This window comes from Chelonoidis abingdonii, chromosome 8, assembly GCF_003597395.2.
Source record: "Chelonoidis abingdonii isolate Lonesome George chromosome 8, CheloAbing_2.0, whole genome shotgun sequence".
NCBI lineage: Eukaryota > Metazoa > Chordata > Testudines > Testudinidae > Chelonoidis > Chelonoidis abingdonii.
Window position 1 is genome coordinate 104,547,128 of NC_133776.1, and position 27,601 is coordinate 104,574,728.

General features: G+C 43.0%; 1 protein-coding gene across 6 annotated transcripts in view; it reads right to left on the bottom strand.

Moving 5' to 3' along the window:
• Positions 1-27,601, bottom strand: part of HTR2C (5-hydroxytryptamine receptor 2C) — a 431,888-nt gene that overhangs the window by 142,652 nt on the left and 261,635 nt on the right. For 3 of the 6 annotated variants that reach the window (XM_075068915.1, XM_032776464.2, XM_032776465.2), the window contains one exon: positions 8,923-9,017. In XM_075068915.1, coding sequence (XP_074925016.1) covers positions 8,923-9,017 — 95 coding nt within the window. Of the gene's footprint in view, positions 1-8,922; positions 9,018-27,601 lie in introns of those variants that run through there. The other 3 variants (XM_075068916.1, XM_032776463.2, XM_032776462.2) reach the window with 1 other exon arrangement.

A 27,601-nucleotide genomic window follows, 5' to 3' on the forward strand; every position in this document is an offset into this window, starting at 1 on the left:
ATTTCAGTAAATCTCCAAGCGCAGGCAAACTCTTACATTTATACCCACTTGAACACTCCTTTATGGTATCAGAGGTGTGTGAAGTGGCGTTAGGGTAAGTGAGAATTTCGGCCTAAGTGAAATTAACAGGTAACCTGTAAAACTGATAGAAGAGAATATTCTTGCACGCACCAGTGTAAAATGTGGTATCCATTGGCACAGGCCATTACTGAGGCAGAGAACTTCAAAATGTTTTCTCTTGGATGATGATAACACAGAAGAACCCTCATGCTTTAGGCCACAAACCAACTACAATTGCCTGTGGCTGGAGGAAACCTCCCTCCAAGGGCAGGTTGCTGAATAATTATCTGTTAGGAGGGTTTTATACCTTCCTTTGATGCATCTAGAAACAGCCACTGTCCAAGAAACAACAATCGCCTAATTCCTGTTCCAAACACCACAAACTGTATTGTAAACAAAGAGCCAGTGTCATCAGCTCAAAGAGTTGGCAATGTTTGTCGAGTCTTCTTTGTAAGATACAGAGAGGCTCTGCACCGTGTCAAAGGCAGTATATAGCGCACGAGTGAGCAATGGGTGCAGGGTCAGGAGAGGCAGCAGTCTCACTAGTTTATCTAATTTCTTGTTTCCTTCGCAGATTTTTTCCCTCACAACATCAGAGTAAAAATGAAGCGCCCACCTCCAGGATGAATACAATAGTTATTATTTAGCAGGCACTTACATCCACAGTATACTGTGGTGAAAATGTCAGAAAGTTGGAGAAATATGTTTGTCTGAGGATAAGTGCAGACTGCTAGTGTACACAGATGGCTCACAATGATTTAACTCATTTTCCCTTATGTAATCTGTACCCATTCTCCCTAACGTATAGTTGCTTTTATTCAACAATACAATATAGTAACTGGATATTAACTTTATATCAGCCAGCCGTCAATTCAGCGGAGACCTCAGAACTTTTCTTGGTGACAATCAATATGCTACTGAAGTACCACATATTTTGGTGGTTTTGAATACTAGTGTGGACTAATTAAAGGCTGTGAAATTCAGGATTAGGAATCATTTGCTGAACTGATGTTGATTTCACTGGGGCTATTTCCAGAGTAAGCGATTATTTAGGTGAGTAAGCATGGCAGATTGTCTCCGATTGTTTTCTATTCTGGGACACACAGAACAACCCATGTATCAAGATATTTAGGATAAATGTAACGGGTCTGATTCTTATCTCAGTAAGAATGGGGTAGATTAGGAGCAACTCTACTGAATGCAATGGAATTACAGTAATATAAGAAGGGAGTGAGCAAGATTAGAAGCCAACCTAGTAAATAAAGAGTTACATCCAGTTAGAATCCACCCCTTCATTTTGGTTGCATGTTGACTTATGCAGCTGGATATAGGGATAAATGGTGTCTTGGGAGCTGAAGATAAGGGGCTTACAAAAATCTAATTTTATGGTGCATTCTCTTAACATTTTATTTTATTTTAAAAAGCATTGGAAATTAAACACATTACTTAACCTAATTACCGCCCCAAAGGCAGCGGTGAATAATATTAATGGAATCTTTTTTTTCATGGCAGGTAGTTACTAGCAAATTAATCAAGTGAATTAATTGGATGCATTAAAGTGTACAGCACCAGCTAGTACTGCAGAAACCAGAGGTTGTGATGAAAATTTGATTTTGTCGACACTTTGACACCTTGAACTGGGTCCATGCAACATTTATCAGAACACCTCCAGCAAAAGAGTCATTTAAATTCAGTGATGTGCATTGTAAAAACTCCCTCCTCTGCTCCAGCCAGACTGATCAGCATCATGTCCCAGTATCTCCTAGCTAACCCTTCACACTTTACCAGGTATTGGATATTTTCAGTATTAGAGGTGTTTGGCAGCTACGTTCCCTTCCTCCTACCCACAGTTTTCCCCTACTTTCCTTCCCTTTCCAACAATTTGCAAGAATCATTCTGGATAACCCGTTTCCTGGAAATCCCCCAAATCCTATTCACAACCGAACAGAAGCCAGGAGTTCTTGGCTCCCAAGCCCTGCTCAGTTCACTAGACAATGCTGCCTCTCTTACATACACGTCAAACAAAAGCTACCTTGGTGCAATTTTGCATAAGTTATGTGACCTTTGAAACAAGCAGGAGGGATAGTTCAGTGGTTGGAGCATTGGCCTGCTAAACCCAGGCTTGTGAGTTCAATTCTTGACGGGGCCATTTAGAGATCTGGGACAAAAATCTGTCTGGGGATTGGCCCTGCTTTGAGCAGTGGGTTGGATTAGATACCTCCTGAGGTCCCTTCCAACCCTGATATTCTAAGTTTTTTCCTACAGACATTTAGCAATAAATGTTTTGCCCTGTTCCACTTAGAACCAAAACTGTAAGTCACATAACTGGAGAGCATAAGATTTTCTAGTGCTTGAATCAGCCTTCAGCCATGATACATATTTCATTTGACACCTACTCCTAATAAATTACATTAATTGAACTTGCTTATGTCTCATAGCGACCACCCTTCTAACAGAGCCAAACTTCCCCCAAAAGAACACTGCACATTTTCAAAGAAATAAAAGCTTTGTAAATCATGAGTGTGCTGGAAGATTTGAGTGTTCTCATAAGTGCTTGTTAGAGGGTGGAAAAGGGAGGAATTGCAGATCCTTAGCTCTCCTTTGGTCTGTGGCAGCACAAGTCAGAAGTCACACTGTGCCAACCAATCAAATTTACCTGCTGGGATACTCACCAAACTCTACTGTTGCCCAGGTTAGTGCATACAGTACCGAGAGCCTGATCTTGGGAAGAGCTGAGTACCCTCCCTTGCCACTGAAGATCTGGTCTACTTTACATACGTTACTTGAGGGCAGGGCCTCTATCGCCTCTTCGTGCCATTGAGCCCCACCTCACTCTGTGTGCTCCACAGTTAGATTTGGAAGTATTAGATTTTCATCAGTAAATGTCGGTACACATCAATTTCACCATCCACACACAGACTGACAACAAAATATTTTCATCAAAACCTACAGAAAGGCTAAATAAGAAAAATGCTCCTTCCAGTCTGATTTATGGATATTTACTTTGTATATTTTGACATATGATGCTTACGATTTGTCTTTTAATGGTTATAAAGCTTTAACTTTTTGAATCACAGCATCATTAAATAATCATGGTCTGACAACCCCCCCCCATAATCTCATGCAACTGTGAAAATATAAATATATAAAAACCTAAAAAAATTGCTTAGAAATAAACATTGATATTATCCATTGAAATTACAGAAAATCAAAATTCAGTTCTGCCAAACCTCATTAGAGTTAATGACACTAAAGTCACTGGTGAAACTCATTACTGCCTCTATGGTCTGGGAATAAGGGATGGGATCACACATACTGGCATTCCCACTTTGGTACTATTTTCCCTGGAAAAAATGTTTGTTGTCCCCAGGGTTCAGTGTAATGTGGCAAACTTCGTACCAGGGAGCAACCTCCAGGTGTAAAAATATGCACAAGACTGAGAAGAATAATAGAGAAAAGGTCAGAGAGGCAGCGGAGATCGGCACACAAATAAGCAATGTATGTATTCATTATTGTTCGCCAATCTTCCTCTCAGTAACTTCAGCCTATGTACTGGCATGGAAAATGCCAGATGAAAAATTCAACTGCTTTCTGTTGGTTCTGATAGGGAACCAACAGACTAGTTAAAGAATTGAAATTAAGTCTTCTGGGGCTTCTGCTGGGGACAAGGCACCATGTTTGTTTATCATTCCCACAACCTCCTTCTAGCGATTCTAGGTTTTTTTGGCCATGGTGCTAGACAGAGCACCAATGTTTTTCAGAATTGCAACTTCACAACAGATTGACCCAGCCTAATCCCTAGTCCAGATTTCTTCAACCACATTCAACCACTGTCTGTTCAAGAAATGTCCAAGACTAGAAGAGAGAAGGCTTGCAGAACAGAACTGAGGTGCACTAACAGAACTGCACACAGAAAGCTGCAGTATGTGCATTCAAGCTCCCTCTAGCCGGTGCTCTGAGGCCCCCACTTTGAAAAGTTACCCCAATGTTTCTTTGGAAAGGTAGCTGTCCAACTGATGTTGATTCGGTTGGTATTGCTGTTATTTTCTGTTTTGTTCTCCTTGTATTCACATTAAAAATGCAACACACAGTGAACAAAACACATACAGATGTGCAAAACTTCCCCAAAACACACAAAAGTCAGGCCCATAAATCTTTTGAGGAAACTGGGCCAAGTTCTCAGAACACATGAACCAGTGTACCATTCTTCATTCCAGAACACAAACCTCATTGCCTGGGACGGTTTGGATTAAAATAAAAACAGGGCATGGAGGGCGTGTTCCGATCTTGATTAGGTTCTGGCTGGGGTTCGGAATTTGGGTTCAAGACAAATCAGGGACAGGGTTTGGGTTTGGATTTGTTAGGCATTTTTTCAACTCAAGAAACTTAATCCTAGTTACATCTTTTAACCTGTTTTTAAAAAAAACAACATAATTTCATACCCATATTTGAATCCAGAAATAGGTCTGGGGAGACTGACATGTTGATTAAGTCATCAGACAAAATGCTGATGTCTCTTTGGAATCAGCAGCAGCAAGGCAGCAGCTGTTCCTAAGAGCAATTTTGTCCCATGTGGTGGAGTTGGCAGGCAGAAAGTTAACATTTAGCTCCTGCAGGAGCTGAGCCCGTCAGTAACAGGCGGTGCTGCATCAGCAGATATGCATTCTACCCACAGTATATGGATGGAAAGGAACTTCTGCCTTTACATTAATTATTTAATATACTTGACACAACCCTTATGTTCGCAATCTGGATCTGCACAGAAAAACTGTAAACTACCCCAGAGCTCAGCAGATTTTAATAGTTACAGAACACGAAGGAAGAACTTGTCAACAACAGCAATTATTGAAAGCTGTTAGCACTTTCAGGCATCAATAGCTTTGCATGAAATCCCACTTTAGCTCTGGCTCAGGCTCTCCGTTGGCTATCCCGGGGCACATATTGAGCAGAGCCGCAAGCAGAGTGGGCACATGGACGACTGTATTGGTCTCACCCGACCAAGCAAACATTTTGTGGAGGGAGCAAGACAGCTTCTCCAAATTTCTGGGGTTGGTATCAGAGTTCCAGTAGCAGTGATATGCCTCTGAAGGCACTGCCTCTGGGAACCATGTAACAGTTGATGTGTGTGCATAAGCAACTACTCAGGATAGCCACAAGTACAGTTCATCAGGTTTCCAACCAACACACAACCAGGAACAGCTCTGCTGGTGCTGACAGACAACCACCCCCTGGCTGAGGACAGCTATTTGTCTCCTGATAGCAGCACAAAACCACACCTGTTACTGGGATCGTCAGAGGGAATAACAGTGCTCCCCAGGAAGCTTTATGGTAAATGTCACTCCTGAATACATTTTCATAACTAGGTTACAACTTTGGCCACAGTCAAAATGATGGATTTCAACTGTAAATATTTAACCCACAGCGTCCCTTTCCAAGCCACGAAAACCTATTAAAACCTGCCAGTAACAAAGGGTTACATTGCTGTCAAGACTTGAGAGCTCCTGGATTCTTATGTTGCAATTCCACACACATCTGCCGCTGCTGAATCTCTATAATGTCTGTCTGGAAGAAGGCTGATAAAACTGCACAGCTCTCAGTTATGTTAACATGAGATACACCTACAAAGTGCTGAGGGAAGAGATAGCCACCATTACCACAGCCAGGTCACTGCACTACGGCCTCTTTCTCTGTACATCACCATCAAGAACAGTTTGGAAAATGCCAGCAGAAAATTCTCGACAAAAGCCACAAGGTCCAACTTTATATTTGTTTCTCTACCATGAAGGGGCCAGTCAGGGCTTCCCAGTGGAAAGCAGACCCACACTGTGATACTTGGGGCACACACGGCCCCAGAACAAAACTCTCTGGCTTGTTTCCCTGCTCCTCTACCCAGCATGACACCACAGCCACTGTAACCAGCTGCACACGTGAAGCCCTTGCAGTGGACAGCAGCTAGTTTTCTTGGTCCTACAAAACCCAGGAATATCACCACATAGTCTCCTGGTACCTGATCTATTCACTTGCTATTTACATATACAGAGATCTCTCTTTTACAGAGCATTCCCGGAACAGTCAATGCATGGAGTGGGAGATGGTTCCTGCGATGTGAGAGCTGAGGACTGTATGAAAACCCACAGTGTGAGGGATGCCAGAAGGAAGTCTGGAAGTGCCACTAAGTTTTTGGCAACCAGCCAGAGTTCCTGGATCACCCAGTGCTAGGAATACACCTAAGGCCTTGGTCCCACTAGATGTCCTGGCAGGCCAGCCCTGCACTCCCTGATCTCTGCCTGCACAGAACAGCTATCAGACCTGTGTTCCTGTGTGTCCCATCCCACACCTGAACTCAGGTCTCTGGAGTTTAAGGGCTACTGCATTAAACATTGAAGAGGCTCCAGAAGAGGCATTTTAAATGAAGACAAACAGTCCCTGCCATGATTTACCCACATGAAGCCTCCACAAGTTTTTGTAAAGCAAGTAAAAGCTTATAGAGCAAAGCTTTCCGGCGTATCGATGTCATGCACCTTCCTACTCCACCCCTTCCATACTGAGAGCGCTCAGTAGCAAACATGGCCGAACACTTGCACTGCTACTGCCAGCCTCATCCCCTGCCACTCAGTCACTGGCCTGACTTTCCATATAAACTAGGATGAAACTTGTCTAGTCTGGAGAAAAAGAAACCCTGGAGCTGTCAGGCCAGTGTGCACACGCTGTTAAAATGTGTCTTCACAAACTTTAATAATATTTTGCTTCCACCAAAATAATGAAAAGACGTATGGAAAGAGACACCTGACAATGGTTTATTATTAGAACAAATAACTCTGGCTGGTGCTGAGTTTAGGGGGGTAGGTTGTAAACCAGGCTAACAGCTGCCCACTCAGCCAACCCACTAGGGACCTCCAGGACTGAAAGCACAAGTTTCAATAGCTTCAGCTAAAGAACCGGGCTCTGGAGCTGGGACTCTCCTGGCCTCACATCCTCTATGGATCAGACACAGAGGGGAGAAGAACAAGTCACACTGGGCAGTAGGTTCCCACACACAGAGAAAAATTAATTCATTGATCTGTTTCCTGCCATGGGGTGGGTGGGTTCCCCCTAGGGCTCTGTCAGGAGAACAGGATTTCCTTCACCCACCCCCAGAGCCCTCTGCATTGGCTCTGTGCTCCTGGTGACCCCACTCCCTGCCCAGGGACTGCCCCTGCCCACAGCTACCCTGGGGAACTCCCTTAAAGGGAGTTTCTCCCCTCCGCCATCTCCACGCTCAAAAGACAACCTTTCCCTGGTAAACTCTGCAGGCCACAAGGGGATGATGTGAGTTCTCCCTCTCCACGCTCTCCTTCCCCACACATCCAGTCTCTGCCCTCACCCCGTGCAGACCCCAAGAACATCAGCAGGACACCACAAGGTCTGCTGCCATGTGGGAGAAGAGAGAGCTGCGCAGACCCCTAGGGGGCACAATCCTTATTCTCCACACCCCAATTTTTGTCTGCTGTATTACTCTCCTGGGAGAGGATTAGAAGGCAAGGGGGAAAGTTCCTCTCCCAGCTGCGGGGTGCTGCAGTCGCCAGCAGTGCTGATCATCAGCTTAAAAGCCATTTTCAATGCAGTATTTCAGGAGAGGAGGCACAGATGAGGTTCTTTCATTTGGAGGAAGAAGAAAGGTTCCCAGGAATGGGAGGCTGTCATTGGACCTACTGTGATAAAACATTTTGAATTTCTAGGCTGAAAACTTTTCCCGAACGTAACAGTCAGTTCAGAGACAGGTCTCGTGCACTGAATGCAAAGTTATTTTCTTTCTCAACATCTGTACGTGTCTTTCTTATCCCAGCGAGCAGCCCTGGCAGCTGTGCTCACCCAGCTCACTCCCCAGACTCTAACCAGCTTTTCAGAGCAGCTGAAATGGACGTATAGCAAACCACTCTAGCTGCGTACAAGTGCAAAGTACCTGTACCTGAGTGAAAACACGTTAGGTGGGCAAAGCACAAGTCAATGTAAAATCATAAGAAACACGGGAGACATTGAGTTAATTAAAAGTTGCAAGGAATCAAAAGCAATAAATGCTAATGAAGTCTTTAATTCAGTAAACATTTCTAACCAGTTCCTGAACAGCAACCCCACCGGAATACACTGGTCTGCTCAGATATGAGCTCTTCTTGCTTCCTGTGTTAATCCCGTCTCAGGGGATCCTCTCCCTCCAAAGTGCTCTGTCCAACACCAGATCCTCTGTCACACCCATGCGAACATGTCTTCCTTTATGACATCCCACCACTTCTTGGACTGGCCCTTCTCAGACTTGCTCTGCTGGACTCTGTTATCTATTTGAGGACTCAGGAGTCAGTGTGTGGTTTGTGAGTGAGCTTAGACACAAGAATGGCCAAACCATCATTTTCCCAAGCAAGCCACCACACCATCTTGCAATCACCCTTCTTCTGGGAGACACTGCTGTCACACGAAGGAAAGGCATTTTTCTCCCTTTGGTTGTGACAGGCAGGATTTACTTCCCACCAGCAAAGTTTTTCTCACAGAAGCGTGAGTTTGTTCTTTGTTGAAAGGGCATTATTATTGTCTGGAGCGGCCTATGTAGCTCGTGTTTGATTACATGGCCCTAGTTCAACTGCGGGTTTGAGGCAGGGGGACGTATACTTGGATATGGAATTAATGCTTTTTTATCACATCTTGCCCTAGATAATGCTGTCCATCACTCTTTGCTAAGGGTCATCCTGACTCAGGCACAGATGGTAGCATGCTGTGAAATAGAAGTTTTGCCACGGCAGTAGCTGTAACGATATGGATCTTGTGCTGGAGTGCAGCAAATGAAGGGCACAAAGGTTACTCTAAGTGCTGACTCATTTCTTGCTAACCCACCTTCAACAGCATCTCTTTGGTGGCACTCTTGGTCTGTGCGTGGGTTGTAGTGGGATTCCATACGACGTGATGAATTAAAATACCCCCAGGGTGTCCTTTAAAAAAAAGAGAGAGAGAGAAATTGAAAATAGTGTTCATCTACCCCAATATGGACTCCAGACTCATCAATGAATCTGAGAGGATGTGGCTGTGGAGAGACTTTCCAGAGGAGATGGGGTGAATCCAGATTCTGACTGTCTTTGGGAAACGCTGAAAAACCTGCCACTTTGAAATGGCCTTTCCACCCTCACAGGAATTAAATGCACAATACTGATACCCTCGCCTGCCCCTAACCCCTAACACTGACACCCCGTCCTGCCCCTAACCACTAACCCTGACACCCCCTCCTGCCACTCACCCACTTCCAAACAACCCCTGCCCCCAAATCCTGTCCCGAGCAGAGGCCTGATCCCACAAATGGAGATGTGCCAGAGATTCCAGGAAGTCCAGTAGAAACACTACTATTGATTTTATATGGAAGACATAAGAAGCTGTGAGCAGAAATATAAACCCTAAGATAGACAAAGATACATAAAAATTTGCCGAACAATAGAAAACAGATTGTGTCAGTCAAATGGGGTTTTCGAGGTTAAAATAAGTAACAAGTATTGTTCCTTAAAGATCAGTATTGCCAGAGGACTCTCCCTTGTAGCTTATAGAAGATGCTTTTCAGGAGTACAATTTCCAAAAGTATTAAACCTGTTGGGAAGAGACAGCTAGGGGGAACTAGAAAGATTTACAAGGATTGAGCCAGATTAGATCTATGGACCAACCAAATAGAGCATGCAGGTAAGCAAGAAGTGAAATGTAAGGATGCTAAGAAAAAACAAACAAATGCAGCCAGTGTTCCAACCTGAAACATCATGCAGAAAACAGACAAGAGAAGAGCTCGAAAGCCAGTCACACAACGTAGTAGGAATGTAAAGCAAAGGCAGAAAAGGCATTGGGCTGTACACAGACCTAGTGCTATGGAGCAAAAATCAGTGAAAGTTAGTTTGGCAATTTATAAGATACTCAGGAAAAAAATCTGTAGAATACTGTACTTGGGTTTCATTTCATGAACATTTTGTAGCAAAACTAAAAAACAAACATAGCACAAAACACACTTGCAAGAGGGTCAGAACCCAGTTCCGTTGAATTCAAGGGCTCAGATTATTTTGCATTTTGCAAAATTAAACCCATAGTTGCTTGAAAAAAAAATCCAAAGCCAGGAGATTTGTTTCATTCGTACTGAGATGTGCAAGGCCTAGTCACCTTGTTCTTGGCTGTCTGATAGTGCAGCCAGAAGAGGAAGCCTCTCCCATTGGGTAGGAGAGTGATCAAAATTGCCCCTGAGAAAAATGGAAGAAGCAGCCTGAAAACTTGGTCTTGCTTCTACTGAAACGAATAGAAGTTTGGCAATTTGCTTCTCTGGGACCAGCACTGGGCCCTGAATGTCGATCTCCCTTCTTGAACTTCCATAGATTCTGAGAGTTTGCTCCTTCCCTGTGGCAAAGGAACCAGTCACAGCTTCCTGACTCAGCCACCCAGCCCCAGTGGAAGTTAAAGCTGCAGAGGGGCACTGTTAGTTTGCTCCTCAGGTCTCTCAGGGCCCTTTTGTCAGTGTCTCTTTGGCCCACAAGCCTTCCCCTCTCCTCCTAAGGCCCCTTCCCTCCGTGCCCCGGTCAGACGTGGGATTTCTATCCCAGGGGGAATCTCCAGTGGCATGACACAAAGTGTTCGGACCTGGACACTCCAGGCCATCGATTTTAAGGCCAGAAGAGACCAGTGTTCTCAGTGCACCAGTGCACCAGTGTTCTCAGTGCATTCCGTCCATTCACGGAAACAGAGAGTGACGTCTCTTGCTGCTCACAGAGTCGAGCGAGAGAAATAAATAATTAAACTCACGGGGAAGGTGGAGGTGCTTTGGGGATAGTACAGATTACCGCAGAGCAGCCACGAATTGTGCCTCCAAGTTAGACGGATGCTGTCTGTTTCCCCATCCCCTTCCTGTCTGAACTCATTCTCACACGGCCCTGCTACAAGCAACACCTAACCTAAGCGTACTACTCAGGGCACATCTACACAGCGCTCTGGAGCCTGCAGGAGCCCATCTCTCACCCAGGCTTGCGCCCATGCTCTAACAGTAGCTATGTAGGAAAAGCTTTGAACTTACGGCTTGGGTTGGAGCTCGGGCTCTGAAGCTTAGTGAGGAAAGTTGGGCTTCAAAGCCTGAGTGCCAGCCCAAGCTGCAATTTCAAGGTGCTGTCAAATGCACAAAGTAACCAAACTGAACTAAGTCTGGCTGGGATGATTTAGTTGGGGTTGGTCCTGCTTTGAGCAGGGGGTTGGACTAGATACCTCCTGAGGTCCCTGCCAACTCTGATATTCTATGATTCTATGCGTGTAACCTCCTGGGTCACATCTACACAGCTATTTTAGAGAAGCAGCGTGAGCCCCACTAATCTGAGTCCATCGACCTGGCCCGGGAGGCGCGCTGCCGCAGGCTCCGCATCACTAAGGAGTGATGTTTTTCCATTAGTTCAGTTTGTCTCCTTTGTGCATTTGACAGCACTGTATGTACAGCTGGCTTCCCTGCAGAGTCAGTCCGATGCCTCTGTTACTTGTATGGGTCTCTTGCAGCAACAGAACCAGAACAACACAGAGAACAATAGGAAAATGGGATAATAAAACCGTAAAAATTGTCCAGAGTAGGTGTAGGACCTGAAAATACCTTTAGCTTATTGTTCAAAAGGGACCAGATCTGAAATTGGTGCTGTCCCTTTAAAATAAAGGTACAGACTGATTTGTATATATAAAGGGTCATATTGAGCTATCAGGTTTCAGCAAAATTGTCCTTGACGCTAACGGAGAGTGCTGTCTATAGCTGAGAGAATCCTAGCGCAATATTGGGCCAAGTGCAGATTGTGATGCATCTTGGAGGCAACATCTCCATTGCAGCTCACAGTATTCTCAATATTGCACAAACATGATGGTTTGGGCTTAGGCTTCTCTCCTCTTCTGCAAACACTTACATACATTCTTAACTTTTAAGAACGGTCCCATTGACTTCAGTGAGACTAGTCACACGCTTCAACGGAAGCATGCATGTGTTTGCAGGATTGGGGCGTTAACTCAGTATCTTTTCCCTCTCTTTGGTGCCACATGTCCCAGGTCTGGTGTATACACTATAGTGAGAAGAACACCAATTCCCAAAAAGCAGAGATGGAAATGTAGTATTTGTAAAAATAACCTGCTGTAGGAGAGTGTTTTAGAAATATATTCCCTACACCAAAGGAGGTTTGCTTTTGGAGTCCCAGAAGTATGCACAACTTTAGACAATATTTCTCAACTCCAGTAACTTTTTAACTAATTCCTGATTGGTTGCTTAAGTGGATTCAGCAGACAAATTATCACCCAGGTGATATTAGCTTCCTCATTCAAAGTCTAATCCATTTTGAAAGATTAAGCAAATTCTATAAATATTTAATTAAATAAAATCTGCATCTTTTTAGTGATCTTAATGAAGAATTAAGCTGATGTTCTCATAAAAAAGTGTAAATGTTCAAAGCGACTGTAATAGCAGGCTACTGTTGGTGCAGCTCAAATTATGTACAATTGATTAATACACATTTTTGTAAGCTGCTGTCACAGGCAGGGTTCAACACTGTATTTGATTTCAAATCCTGAGGGAGCCGCCTATTCTAATGCTCAGACTCATGGTAAACTTTGAAAAATCATCACTTCTTGACTCTGTTTTAGAGTCTGACAGAAAAGTGCCTTTTCAGGTTCTTTTATCTTTATTACCACTTTACATATAATTTTTCTGTACTTCTTCTCCAGAGACAAAAGCCTGAACCTATGAGTCAGTGCTGTTTGGATTTCTTCCAGATTTTACTGAAGAGACTTGTGAACCATCAAATTGCTCTAAAACAAAATACTGACTGCGTCAACTCCACGTTATTCTCTAGAAAATCAAGGTTGGCAGAGTGTTTAAAGAGAACTGTTTGCCTCTTTCATGAGGGCACGAACTTTAAATCAGACCAGTCGACTCCATTCGTGCTGTGTAAAGACAACAGATCAAAAGGAATAATATATCTGTTTCAGCATGTATACATGGCATAACTGAATTCAGCTCCATAAATCTGTTAGCTGAATTCAGTGCAGATGATCCTGGCCTACAGCATTGCTATCAGAATGTGCTGGTGATAGAGTGGCCTCATTTTCTTCCTCATAAAATGGTGTGTTTAAAGATACATAGGCCAAGCTACGCCACGTTTGAGAGAGAGTCTCCTTGGAATACAGCACTTACGCCTCTCTGGTTGGGGATCCTTCCCCTGGGGATTTGTACAGTGCAACTGGTTTATCATGTGCTGAAATTTCCCCAACAGAAAAGGAGCAAAACTCCCCTGCAATGGAGTGAAGCCAGCCACTCCCCTGCAATGTAAGTGACATTTCATTACAACCAAATTCACGGTAGAACTGTACCAGCACTATCCAGATCAATATGAAACCTCCCATTGGCTTCAAAGGTGCCAGATTTGACCCCCAAAATGGGGTCCACTGCTACAGAGCAAGACTAGCCTGATCCACACATTTCTGCATCGAAAAGGTTGCCTTTTACTAAAACATGAAATGAAGCTTATCTGCAACTGCACAGGCCAGGATGAAGGGATAACAGCAACAATGAAGTGACCATTCCTGTGTAGCAACAACACAAGATGTGGCAGAAATGTGGACATCAAGAAGGATCCAAACTGTTCTGTCTCAGAGTATAGAAACTGAGAAGTTAGAGAAATAAAACGTAGAATACTCCTGCCAGAAGGTCACAGTGTAACCTACTTGATCTCTTCGAATTCAGAATAATAAAGCAAAGAGAGACAAAGCAGGTTGCTCCCTGAAACAGATGCACAGCTCACCTCACCTTACTCTAGGCTGACTGGCTGCAAACTGACTGCTGCTGCTTACATCCTTCCCCATGGAGCCCCATCGCCTGCAAGCAGGACCAGGAAGCATTCGAAGTGAGAGCTGTGCAGTTTTAATAGTTTTCCACACAAACTGCTCCTTATGTTTAGCAGTGTGGATGTGTTCCAGTGGCTGGTGATGAGGAGCATGTGCTTTCTTCACTCCTTGAGCAGAAAGAGCCAGCCCCACACATACGCATCACATTTCCAATGTCCCCACACAATGGACAGTCTGACTTGTCGCTGCATCAGAGGCAATTCCCATGCCTGGGGATTACATTGGCGAAACAGAGGGAAATGCAAAGAAGATGAAAAGAGGACTGAATATTGACAAATTAGATGCCCAGAGCTCAGGAGGGAGGATAGGAACATTATGGGTATTTAATTAGAAAAGCAGCTATTACCATAGATTGCAGTTGTTTAATGATAGGTTTAGTGAACTAATGTAATTAATTGTTGCATAGCAATGGAGAAACATGTAACAGTTATAGACCTTGGGAAGGAATAACCCAGGAAGAACAAAGTACAAGGCTACAATCCTGTGATGTGGTAGCATGTTCCTTACTTTCTTGCTCCACTAACAATGAAAGATGATTTTCTATAGAGCTTCCTCCCTGGCGTCAGGGTGCCTCCCTACAAAGTAAGAGTTCCCCACCAACAGGTTTTGTTTGTTTTAATGTCTAACCTCTGCTCCACATCCAACACTGCAGAGATGGGCAGCCAGCTGGATACAAGTTACAGCTCCACAATTCTCTTCTTGGCTCCACCCCACCCACGGCATAGTCTCTGCGCTGCCCTGATGTACGCCAGTGGCAACAGTCCCATCGGAACCATCTACCAGCTGAGGCCAGCCAGTCCACCGAGCCCTCCACCCACACCTCCTCCACCTGCCCTAAGGCCAAAGGTGGGGTGGAAATCAGCTATGGGTGCCTGGAACGACCCCCATATGATGTGGGAAAAAGCAGCATTCACCTCATTCTGTCTACTCCCCCCATCACCAGGTTTGTCGTTACAATGGCAAAGTTCAAGATTTTGGAGCAGAAAAACTAAATTTTCCAAATGAATGTGATAGAGTGGCCTCATTTTCTCTCTCATAAAAGGGTGTGTTTAAAGCTATATAGGCCAAGCTACGTCAAGCTTGAGAGAATGTCTCCGTGGAAAAATGAACTTTTTCAAAAGACAACTCAGTGCTCAGACTCGGAGGGAGTGAGAACCACAAGACTTTTCCCAGCAGCAGGCAAACTGACAAACTGTGCCCACAAACCACACCACACTGTGTGGAAATCTGCACTTCTGTCTTGGTTCAGTTTGGCTTCTCTAGTATAAACAGAAGGCAGCTTTGGCCTTTTCTTTTACTTCCTTCATTCCAATTGCATGTGCCTGTTGCAGGGAGCGAGGCCGGGGTGAAGCACCACACTTAGCCGTGATTTGAATGTGGAACAAACTGACAGACAGACATGGGAGAAGAATCCTTATGGTGTTTTCCTCTCTTTGGCTCACCCCACGGGTCTGACTGGGGGAGGGGGTGATGGGATTCACGATTACCAAATATCTGGGCTAAAAACTGAAATGAAATGGAGAGAGAGAGAGAATATGAATTCTTTAGTACTTTTAATAATTTGCCCCCTGATTAAATTCTGTCTCCCTGAGCTGGTTTGGTGTCAGCCCATAGCTTTAACTGCTGCAGGAGAAGACTGGGGACTTCATGATGAACAGTATGGGTAGGGGCAGGTACAGAAGATCTCTGCTTCAGATGCTGAAAAGTAACATCCCACTGCTCAGGCCTGGCATCAGGTAAACAGACCTGAGGAAGAGCTGTGGGTGGCTGAAAGCTTGTCTCTGTCACCAACAGAAGTTAGTCCAATAAAAGATATTCCTTCCCCTACCTTGTCTCTCCATTAAGTACACAGTCAAATTATGTGTTTCATGGCAACAGTGGTAATTCAATCACAAAGAAAGAGGCTCCTTTCAGCCACTGATGTCAAACACAAAATACCCTCACAGAACAAAAGCTCTCTCAGGGTCAGTACGATACATTCCCAAGCACTCCAGCCCTGATCCAGCAATGCACTTAAGCATGAGTTTTAACTGAAGCTTGTAAGTAGTCTCACTGATGTCCTAGAACCAAGGGTCCAACTAATCCAATATCCTGTCTTCCACCAGTGGCCAATGGCAGGTGCTTCAGAGAGAATGAACAGAACAGGCAATCATCAAGTGATCCTTCCCCTGTCATCTGGTCCCAGCTTCTGGTTGTTGGAGGTTTATGGACACCTGGAGCATGGGGTTTTGTCACTGACCATTTTGGCTAATGACCATTGATGGACCTATCCTCCACAAACTTAGCTAATTGTTTTGTGAACCCATTTATAGTTTTGGCCTTCACAACATCCCCTGGCAACGAGTTCCACAGGGAGACTGTGCATTGTGTGAAGAAGTACTTCCTTTTGTTTGTTTTTAAACTGCTGCCTATTGACTTTACTGTGTGACCTCTGGTTCATGTGTTAAGTGAAGGGTTAAATAACACTTCCTTACTCACATTCTCCACACCAGTCATGATTTATAGACTTTATCACATTGCCCTTAGTCATCGCTCTTCTAGGCTGAACAGCTCCCAGTCTTTAATCTCTCTTCATATGGAAGCTGTTCCACACCTTTAATCATTTCTGGTGCCCTTCTCTGTACTTTGTCCAATTCTAATATATCTTTTTCTGAGATAAGGTGACCAGAACTGCACGCAGCACTCAAGATGTGGGCATACCATGGATTTATATAGAGGCATTACGATATTTTTCTATCTTATTATCTATCCCTTACCTAATAGTTCCTAACATTCTATTAACTTTTTTGACTGCACATTGAGCAGATGTTTTCAGAGAAATATCTATGACAACTCCAGAATCTCCTCCTTGAGTGGTCTCATATGGGGTTTATAAACTAGACTTTCACCTCCATAGAACTGAATTAAAATCTAGTTAGTTCATAAATGACAATAGATTTCACGTTCATTTCCATGCAAAAATGACTAGATGCATTCAAAGCTAATTCTCAGGTATCTGTAGGGGTGATGGATTTTTCTCATTTTGGTCTAAAAAAGAGAAATAGCAAAATTTACCCTGGAATAATAATTTTTCTAGTGAATAGTGAAAGTGACTTGAATGAATATAAAATAGGATGGTATCTGAATTGAAACCTCAATCTGCCTCTAAATGAGCATGCCCAAATATCACATCATTACAGCGATTCATCAAGTGTCTCAGCTGTCCAGAGGCATGAACAAATAGGTGTTTGCCACACTAAAAAGTGGGCAATTTATGTGGGCAACTCTTGGTGTGCCCATTTAATGGTAGCTATTGAAAGTCTGGTCCTAAAACACTTTCAGGAAACAAAATAGAAAGGAGCGGAAGAAAAAGTCAAACATGAAGCAATTTCTCAACCAATAAAAACATATGCCAAAGTGCTCTCCGACACATCTAAATAACTCTTCGCTCTCTGGTTCTTATCTAATGCCATGTTTAATTTCAACATGGCACAGGTTAGCACATTCTCCATAGTTCATCACAGGCATAATAAATCCTCAACAGTTCTGCAGCACCTTTCAGATTTCTCCTTCTGTGATTTCCATTTTTATTGCAATTCTTTGCACGGTCAACAGGGCCAATGCAAACGCCATCTCTATCTGTCTTGGGGAAACATCTCCTTTGACATTGTCTTCCATGTAATTAGCAGTCAGTTACTCAATACATTACTCATAATAATTTTTAGTGCAGTCATCTACTTCCTCCTTAAGTGAGAAGGTTAATGAAGGGTTCTATTATGCTATGTCTGCCTTGTCTGAAAAAGGGAATTTCTTTCTTAAAAACAACAAGAAACCATCTCCTTTTCCTGAAAGGTCTCATCTACCCGTGCACAAAACAGAGACGAGGTTAGGGAAAGCTCATTCCTAAATCATTCCAAGCATTACTTGGAAGGTTGCTTGATACTGAAGGAACTTCATTTTGGAAACAGGAGGATTATCCCCTATAGCATGTTCAATAACTGGTCCATAACACAAGCATGCAGACTGCCAGCTAGGATCAGACCAAGGGCCTATCTTGTCTAGTATCCCGGACCCAATGCTTCAAGAAAACACACAAGAAATCCCACAAATGACTGGCAATAATTGTACAGGCTCCACCAGTGCCACATGTAGATGCACATGTGCTTGGAGGTTTGGGCACTGGCTGAAGAACCAAGTGGAGTTTAAATGCTTCAGTAATACTACTCCTTGCTTTCTAAATACCAACTGAGTGAGGGAATCAACAGCCCTTCTGCAAGCCAGTTCGGAATGGTGAGCGCCATTCCACAGACAGGGCTACGTGACTTACCCCTCGTCACAGAGCCAGTCTGTCAGAGCTGGGATTACAACTCAAGAGCTGCCGGCTGACAGCCCAATGCTCTGACCACTAGACAACGTCTCTCCTTGTGGTCACATGTGCTGACATTTAACTATTAGAGGTGAGGGTGATACTTGTGCTTATCTGTTGTACACAACGATTTACAGTGGTGCTGTTCAGCACGTGTAACATTGAAAAGAAAGATTCCTCCTCTAGTTGATTCATCTGCAGTAGAGCTTTTAAAGATCGGGAATGGAGAAAAAGCAGCTTCAGTTATTCATGCAGCCTAGCATGTGATGTGCGTATGAATGCAAGCAGAGACGACAGAGGAGGCTGGATAATAGTGAATAATATTTGTGTTGTCACATTGTGTTAGATGATCCTGGGGGAAAGAATCTCATTATTCTGTGAGCTAAAACAGCTTCTTTAGTCAGAAACAATTTCATCTCCATGCTAAATGAAATTTCACTTTCATTATGTACTTGAAATATACACATGCTAGTAGTCAGGTATTACAAATGAAGTCATGTTAAAACAACTGGAACATTTAGACATCTCATTCTTTAACAAACTAAGCACACTTAACTGGTGGTTACATTTTATCACTTTTAGGTTTATTCCACCTTTCTTGACACTTTGTCCAGGAAAGGTGGCCAGGGAAGGAAGCCGTGAAAGATCCCACGCCTGGCAGATGTGTCTCTATTTTGGACTCTCTCTAAAAGGCAGACAAGGGAAGACAAGGTGTCAGTTGGAGAAAGAGGCAAATTCAACAGTGGAGCAACGGCGGTGTCTGTTACTCATGAGGTCTGATCCTCCATTGCACTCCAGCAGTTTTACACCAGTTACTCCACTGCAGCTCACACAGCTACACAGGGTAAAACTGGCGCAATGGAGGGGAGAATTGGGCCCTGGGGGTGACTGAGGGTTAGAAAACGGATGTCAATGATGGAACTGCGTGGTGACCGTGTGCATGACGAATGACTGGAACGTATGCGAAAGGCAGGGCCGAGGGCGGGCTCCCTTAGAAAGAGAATCTTGCTGTACTGAACACCGACCGCAAACTCCACAGCAGCAGGAGCATCTGCACCTTACTCACGAGGGCTCTTGTAAACCAGGGGCTGTGCAGCAGCCTGGGACTGGCCCTCCTATGCTATCTTCAGCCCTCCTGTTATTTGTGTTACCTACTACAACCCCCAGCACGTCGGGTGCACTCATTGGGTTGCCCACTGCTGGGCAAACTGGGGCAAGTTCCCTCACTGAATCACTTGCAGCTATTTTCTGACTTACATCACTTTTTGCATCACTACGGAGTTTGGCCTGAGGCTTCCTTGGGAGACGTGCCTGGTCTAGAGTTGGCCCAGAGTTGCAGTATAAATATTCCCTCCTCTTGGAGAAAAGCACACATGTTCACAGCTTCATTTACAAGAATCTTTCTCTAAGTATCAAAATGAACATGTGGTGAAGAGGGGCATCAGCACCATGTCTACCTCACCCCGGCCAGAGGAGAGTGCAGAAAGCAGGAGAAGGGAGCAGCAGTGCCAGAAGAGAGCAGAACTAGATGTCAAGAGATCCATCCTAGCTCAGCCACATGTTAGTCCATCCCGTGGAACCTTGGAAAAGCCACTTCAAGTCTGTGCCTCAGTTCTTCATCTGCAAAGTGGAGACACGTCTACCCTACTTCAGAGGAGTCCTCAGGTGCACAGCCTGGGCATCACCAAGGCTCTATCATGTATTTTGGTCTTGTATGATCTGCTCAGAGGGGTCCATGGAACTGTAATTCACTGATGTTCATAAAGTGCTTTGGGATCATCTAACAGAAAGTGCTGTAGGAATGCAAAGTAACAAATAATATCCAAGGCATTTGGCTAGTCTTGTATTCAGTTTTGCATATGGTTTCCCATATGCTTGTCTGTCTCTGAGAAGAGCTTTATTCTTGGCAGTGAAATGACAATTATTCATTTATGATGATGAAGTTTTAAAAAAAAGAGTCTTCAAACTGATTTGCAAGTAAAATGCTGGAGCCCGGATGCTCCAGGTGTCCTGCAGGGAGTCCCATGGTGAGTGCGCTGGGGAAACTCCATATGCATGCAGGGGAAACAGCATCTCTTTGCTATCAGAAGACATTTCTGACCAACCCACAGCACTGCTTTTGATACTGAATCATCACATCTAAAACTGTTCATGATGCCAGGAACTTCCAGCCTGAATCCAAGAAAAGCAAAGGGACTTTCCCCTAAACCAGCATCTCCTTCAAACATGAGGACATGGCCACTGTACACTGTGTTGGATAAGGTGCACTCAGGGAGCAGGGCAGGAAAGGGACAGGTGTTCCTGCAGCAGTAATTCCCGGCCCTGCTGAGCATGTTAAATAAAACTTCTAACCTGCTTAAGAGAGAAAAACAGCTGGAGGGCCGAGGCGGAGGGCAGAGGAAATCTATTTACTTAGCTGTACCCAAGGCAGGTTGAACATGGGGACTGAATTGTCCAGCTGAAGAGAGATTAAAACAAACTTTCCTGTGAACGTTCCCCAGGGTCTCACAGGGTGTCATGACCTTTCCACCTGACCCATTGGTACAGGGCAGTAGAGAATCAGGTACAGCGTCTTCAAAATGTGGCAGAAGTAAGTAAGGAAACATGGTTAGGGCACTAGCCTGGGACTTTGGAGACTGAGTTTCAATTCTCTGCTCCACCACAGACTTCTTGGGTGACCTTGGTCTTAGTCTATTCTGGAAAATGGGGTAATAGCACATCCCTGCTGCGCCAGGGTGCGTGAGGATGACTCGATACAAGACTGTGAGGTGCTCAGGCACTATGAAAATGGGGCTGTAGAAGTACCTAAGAGAGAGAAAGCTGATCACTTAGCCAAGGACAAAAGCAGCTAGATAGGAGTTGCCCAAATGGAGCCTTGATGATAACCATAAGAATTACAGAACTGTTAGATTTGTGTAAGGGTTTAATTTTAGATCTAATGCAATAGCATTGCCAATTCTTGGAACTTCATCATCAGTCTTGCAATATTTGGTGTTTTTCTTAATGCCTCAGCTCCTGGAGTCAGGGATTATGTGAGAATCACAATCTTAATTTAAAAATAAAACATCTAGTCCTCATGGCTGCACAGAGAAACATGAAAACAAGAATCCTAATATTCAGAAAAGAGAAAGTAAATAAATATTTTGGGTTCTTCTAATTTATTTATCATCATAATTTTAAAGCAAATCTCAAGATGTTGGGAGTTCTGGCTTATGGTTTTTCAATGTTTGGCAATACCTCATTGATAATAAATCCATTTCCAGCATGGCCATATGCTAATTCAAAACCACATCTTTAATGTTATAATGCAATCGACGGAAAAAAGATTTACCTAAGGCCTAGCAAATGTCTCCAACAGACATCAAATATTACTGAACAGGTGCATTAAAAATTAAGGTTATTTGTTCTCAGGGTGGATTTTAAACATTTATTTCACAGTATAGGATCAAGGGATTTTTAGTATTAGGATTAGACTTCGAATTAAACTCTGACACACAAATCGTACATTAGTTACACCTATTAAATAGAGTGGCTTTTCCTGCAGTTTGAGATCAAAGAGCCAGAATCTGTCTAGAGAATGAGTCCTGCATTAGAAGCAGTAGGGCATACACTTAATGAATAAAATTTACCTCCGGGAAGAGAGCTTACATAAAGCCGAGTGGAATGTCAGGCACACATAGCCCTGGTACTGGTTCTGTGCACAGGAGTGAATTTTACCCAATGGCATGAAGTTTTCTGCTCTCAAAAATTAAAAAGAATCAACACATTAGTGTAATGAAATTATTGTAGATTTTGTTTGCCTACTCCAACAGGATGGAAGCGCACTCAGGAGTTTTAAAAATCTACTGTGCAGTTAGCGGATTAAATGCAATAGTAAATTCCTGCATTCCAGCAATGTTATAATTTCCTATAGTTTCTTTTTGCAAAAATTGCTATTTTGTCTTTTCAGAAATCTCATTCTGATAAGGCTTATGTCCAGCACCTTAAACTGGCTATGGGCTCACAGCATTATCGCTGCCAAGAAAGCGGTTATGGACGTACAAAACATTGGGAGAATCAAGAAAAGTACCTCTGAAATCAGTTAGAAAGACTAAAGGGTCTACGTGATCCTTGATGAATGTATCAACTTCGGTTAATGCTAAGGGGATGTACCCATAGCCAGGCAGAGCTCTCCAGTTCCAGCAGCTATGGGTTTATTAGCTCAGAGTCCATTCCCCTGCCCAGATGGGATTGCAACCTACAGAATACCAGTTTGTTTTCCATAATGGTCCTAAATGTCCCCAAGCAATGGGGCACTTCCTACTTCCCAATTCTGCAGGCCATTTGGGACATGTTTTCAGATATTCAGTGTAAATTTCCATTTTCTAACCTGTTCCTCCCATGTATGGTCCCTTGTTATTGCCTCAAGGGACTGATACGCTCATGGCATATTACATTATGTCTCTGAAACGCCAAGCTCAGACATGAAATTGCAATGAATTAGTCACATCACTATAGTCAAGAACTGAAATCTGCTGTTCCCAGTTATTATACTCTGTGGCAGCCAAGTTCATTAATTTGGGGTTCCTGAGCTCCACGTTATCTGACATAATTTGCTCAGAAGCCCTTTGGTTCTGTCTTTTAATCTATCATATTTTTCATAATTTTAAATTTGACTCCACCTCAATGAAAAATTTAACACACAAAAGTTAATGAGAAAAATCCTAAACCCAGATCAGAAAACAATTTATAATCATATGCCTCCAAAGTATCAAATGCTTAGTTTGTTTAAATGATCTTTTTCAAATTGTAAGACATTTATTCTTGCAAACATCCCTCTCTGCACACAAAGTAGCATAAAATCCTCTGTTAGTTAAGTACTTTGTCCTACAAACATATTACTACTTCCCAGGAGGAAAAAATTCCTAGATGCTAATATGAATATTATTTCAAGGTAAACATAACTGCAGAGGTAAAACTTTATTCAAAAACTAGAACTTTATTCAAAGTTTTAAAGACTTATTTAACATTGGTAGATACCTCCTAGAGAAATGCATTAATGAAGACTACGACCCTACTATAGCCTGTCAGACAGATGAGAACATCAAAGTGTTTCAAAAAGGAAGAACTCGAGGCTTCAAAAGGAGTCAGAAAACAGAACTGATAAGAAATAAGTGCAATGCCTGAAAAGAGTGTAAGAGCAGGATTCACTTCACATTATCAACTTCTGGACTAAGGACTGCTAAATTCTACAGGAAGAATAAAAATGAGACCAAACTAGTTTGATCATGTTGGACTATATTACATGCATTTCTGGACATTAGCTATAAAGGCAGTATTGTACTTTCACTTCTTAAAGTACGTTGTGCTCTCTTAATGCTACACTTTTGTCAGTTTAATATTTCAAAATGTTTTGCAAGATCCAGGAGCAGTGAAGACAGGAGATATGTAAAGTTCTATAAAAACACATCACCCTCATGACCTACTAATGGCCTGAGCCAGACTCACTGAAATTAGTGGAAAGGCTTCTGTTCACTTCTATGGACTTTGGATCCAGCCCTAATATTGTAGCCTCGAGAGTCTCCATAGACAACCATGCTCAGCTGTGCAAACTATGTGGAGATCTTATGTGAATGAATATCCACTAACATCTAGAATGAGACAATCAAACTCATGTTCACTTGTGACCTAGGGAGGATATAAAGGTAGCACCCAAGAAGTAATGGAAACATTATTGCAATGTGTAATCCTCATGAGTCACACACTTTGACTATTATGTAGTAAATGTTTTGTACAATCTCCAGATCATAGTATAATAAAACCTTGTTGCTTCGCCTAGTCTCTATATAGTAATCAGTATCAGTAAGTGGAGATTCATGAAGACCTTCAGTGAGGAATGACTGTTTATTGTTCACACTGAAGAACTTTTCAAAAGAAGGAAACTAACAGAGTGAGTTAGCAACTTAACCACATACCAAAAAAAGTACAGCCTGTCTGAGCTGTGTAACCACCCATATACATTTCTTTGTAAGACCACACACCAACCTCTACAACCTTCACACTGTATATAATAGTTCCCTAAAGTTTTCAGAATAATATTGTTTTGCACCCAGCATGATTTATAATTAATCTCCATTTTTGTCTTCTGTAACGCGTGCTGAGTTTGCGGTCTGCATGTCAATTCTGGAGCAGCAAGATTTAAATCCTCAAAGGAAAGAGCTACAGCTGCTGTAAATGTTAGGATTAAGCCCTTTAATTCACAAAGATCTCATCTGAATCCCATCTCATGGAATTCATTGTTGCGTTAGCCTCCACCAGGGCTTTACTTGTAATGTCCTTGCTGTGAAAGAATTGGAAGGATGATGTTTTAGTTGCTAATTTCATTGAGTGAAGGCTTTTTTAAAATACGTTTTCTGATACGATTATTTGAAAACTCTTGAGCTTAATCTCAAAGGAACAAACATACATAACAATACATTTCATTCAGATTTGTGAATGCCACTGTCTGTCTGTATAAAACGACTGATTCTCAGACACACTTGTATGTCTGTCTGCCAGTTTTGATAGTGAGGGCACTGCAGTTTCTGGGGTTATATCCCCCTGTCCCAGGGAAACTGACGATCCTAGGAGATCTGCTGGAGGCACAGCAGCCCTGCTCCTCTGGCCCAGCTCTAGGACTCACTGCCCACACCCTCTGACTTCCTTGTAGTGCTGGGCTCCAGTGAAGCCAACCTGTGACTTCCCATGAATCCCCTCCTTGCCGCATAAAGGAAACTTCTGCCTCACAGAGGGGTTTTCACTCAAATGTCAATGCAGCCCTAATATATCCTTGTTGGCTCTGTCCACTCGGTGGGCCTAGGGATGGAGGAGTGGTGAAGTAAAAGGACCAGCTGCCTAAACCCCTTTCACATGAGAAAGTGAAAAACTATGCACAAAAAGGATGGTCTCTGCTCCACAGCTGGGAATTTACCATCCTTGTGCAATGGCAACGGTAGATATCTGTCCAGTGAACCTCATTTTCAAAAGACAAACTATCCAAAAGACAGCATGCTCCCTAGCACAGCCTCTGACTGGCTCAAAACCAACTCGGAGAGCAGCAGCATCCACCAAATTGTCAACATAGGAATTCCTGTGGCCTGGAGGTAGGTGCTGTTCCCCGCAGCTCCCTCATCCATGTATTGACCCAGTCTAGAGGAGCTGCAAAAATCCTAGCAAAAGATGGTCAGTATCCAAGGTACAGCAAAGTGTCTTCTCATCTCAGTGTTGGACTAATCATAGAGTAAAGCAACTGGAAACACAACCAAAAATGACAAACAAACTCTAATCATGGCCCATGGCTTGTTGCCAGCTGGAAATAATCTGGTGAGATACCAGCAAGCTCATTACGATCCAGCATCCAAAATAAATTGTATATTTTCAAAAACCAAAAGATGTGTAATCAAAGAAATTCTATAATGTCATTTACCCAGGAAATAGCATTATAAAACAATCTCCCTCTGCTGTTTGAAATTGAATCTAGCCATGGAATTTTGTAAATGTTGATAAATATTAACTGTTTTTTGGTTTTGTTTTGTTTTTTGTCTCTCAAGCAAAACAAATCTTATCATGCCAGTGCTACGCCCTTAACCAGCTCATCAACCTAAGTTCATGGTGAACAGTAATGAAGATCAAAGGTAACACTGTTTTCAAAGCATAATAAAATAAATAATCCATCAAGTCTAGAACTGAATTACTTCTACTGGCAGGAAAGTTTCTAGAAAATATTACGAAGCAATAGCATTAGCATTCCTCAATTAACTACATTGAGAAAGGCATTCCTTCTGCATCTCACCAAACTCTTCCAGCCACAAGACCTTGCATGGTACAACTCAATCCATCTGAAAATTAAGGGTCAAGCTACAAAAAGAAAATGATAAGTTCCAAGCCAAGACATCAGAAGAAATTCAGTTCAAATTCCAATAGACACCTTGGATAGTACAACCTTGAAATATAGCTGCTCTCCTTTGTCATGCAACCAAATCTTAGCTACATTACTCAGCACTGATTGTTCTGATCTGGAAGTATCAAGTGCGCACTGGCTTCCTCATTACAATTTCACCGTAGAGTCACATACTACACCCATGTCTAATTTGTTCTTTTCTGTTTTATTTACTTGGGCCTCATATGGAGAAGAGACCAGCCGAGTGATAATCTGTTTTCTTTTTCACACTGATATTACCCAAAAGGGCACAGCAACAGTGATTTGCTTTCTTTACTGGTCTCTTGCTCTCCTTTCTATGAGTATTTATGACTGAGGTACTGCCATATATTACAAGCCTATCCAGGAGAAAGTGATCATCTTTTATGTGATGCGACTACTAATGGAACGTAAAATTAATAAAAAGCTAGCACAGCCTGTAAAACTCTATGTAAAGTGGCATATTTCACAGTTTCTCCTTTAGCAACCTGGGAAGGAAGAACACATTTAGTTCAAGGCCCAGATCCTCAATGAGTATAAGTCATTGTACTCCCATTGATGAGGATTTACACCAGTTGAGGATCTGGCCCTGCGTGATCGGCACCTCATCTGTGTTCCACAGATACCCTTGTATTACAACTAATGCGGTTTGTTTTCCCTCTCCTCCGCCCAGATTTATGTTCATTAGAATCTCTAGCTCTTAAGACTGAGAGGGTCAAAAGAAGGATTTAATTCAGAACAAAACCAGCATATTTATCTTTAAATCATGTTTGTTGGTATTAACATATTTTCTAACAGCTAATTAACTGAAAGTAGAGAAGGTTCCTAAATAAACATCCCAAAGTATTCCAGTTTTTTTGACATCAGGATTTACAAAAAGAAGAAATTCACATTCTGGTCAGACGAGAACCCAACATCTTCTAACAGCGGTTCTCCAAGTGTGGCCTGTGGAACATGGCTCATCCATGGAACTCTCCCTGCGTTCGCAGACAGACCACTGCTCGCTCTGTGCTGGTTCCTCTGCTTCTCATTCCCAGGTGCTAATTTGCATTTGAAGACAGCTAAATCCACACTAAGTATTTTCCCAATGTTATCTCTCTATGTAAGTACTGTAATTGCTATAGGTGCCACAGAAATGCTGCATGATTGCAGCCCCATGAAATCCAGTAGTCCTCCAGGCAATCTCTCTATTAAAATGGGGTCCATATTTGAGAGTGCCTGGTTCCTGATAAGAGAGATGACGATATTTTGCATTTCAATAGCACATTGCACCTCCAGAACTGGTTAAGTCCTGGATCCCAATGGCCTCCTCTAATCTGTAGATGACGTACCCTCCCAATTCCGCTACTGGTGGTTAC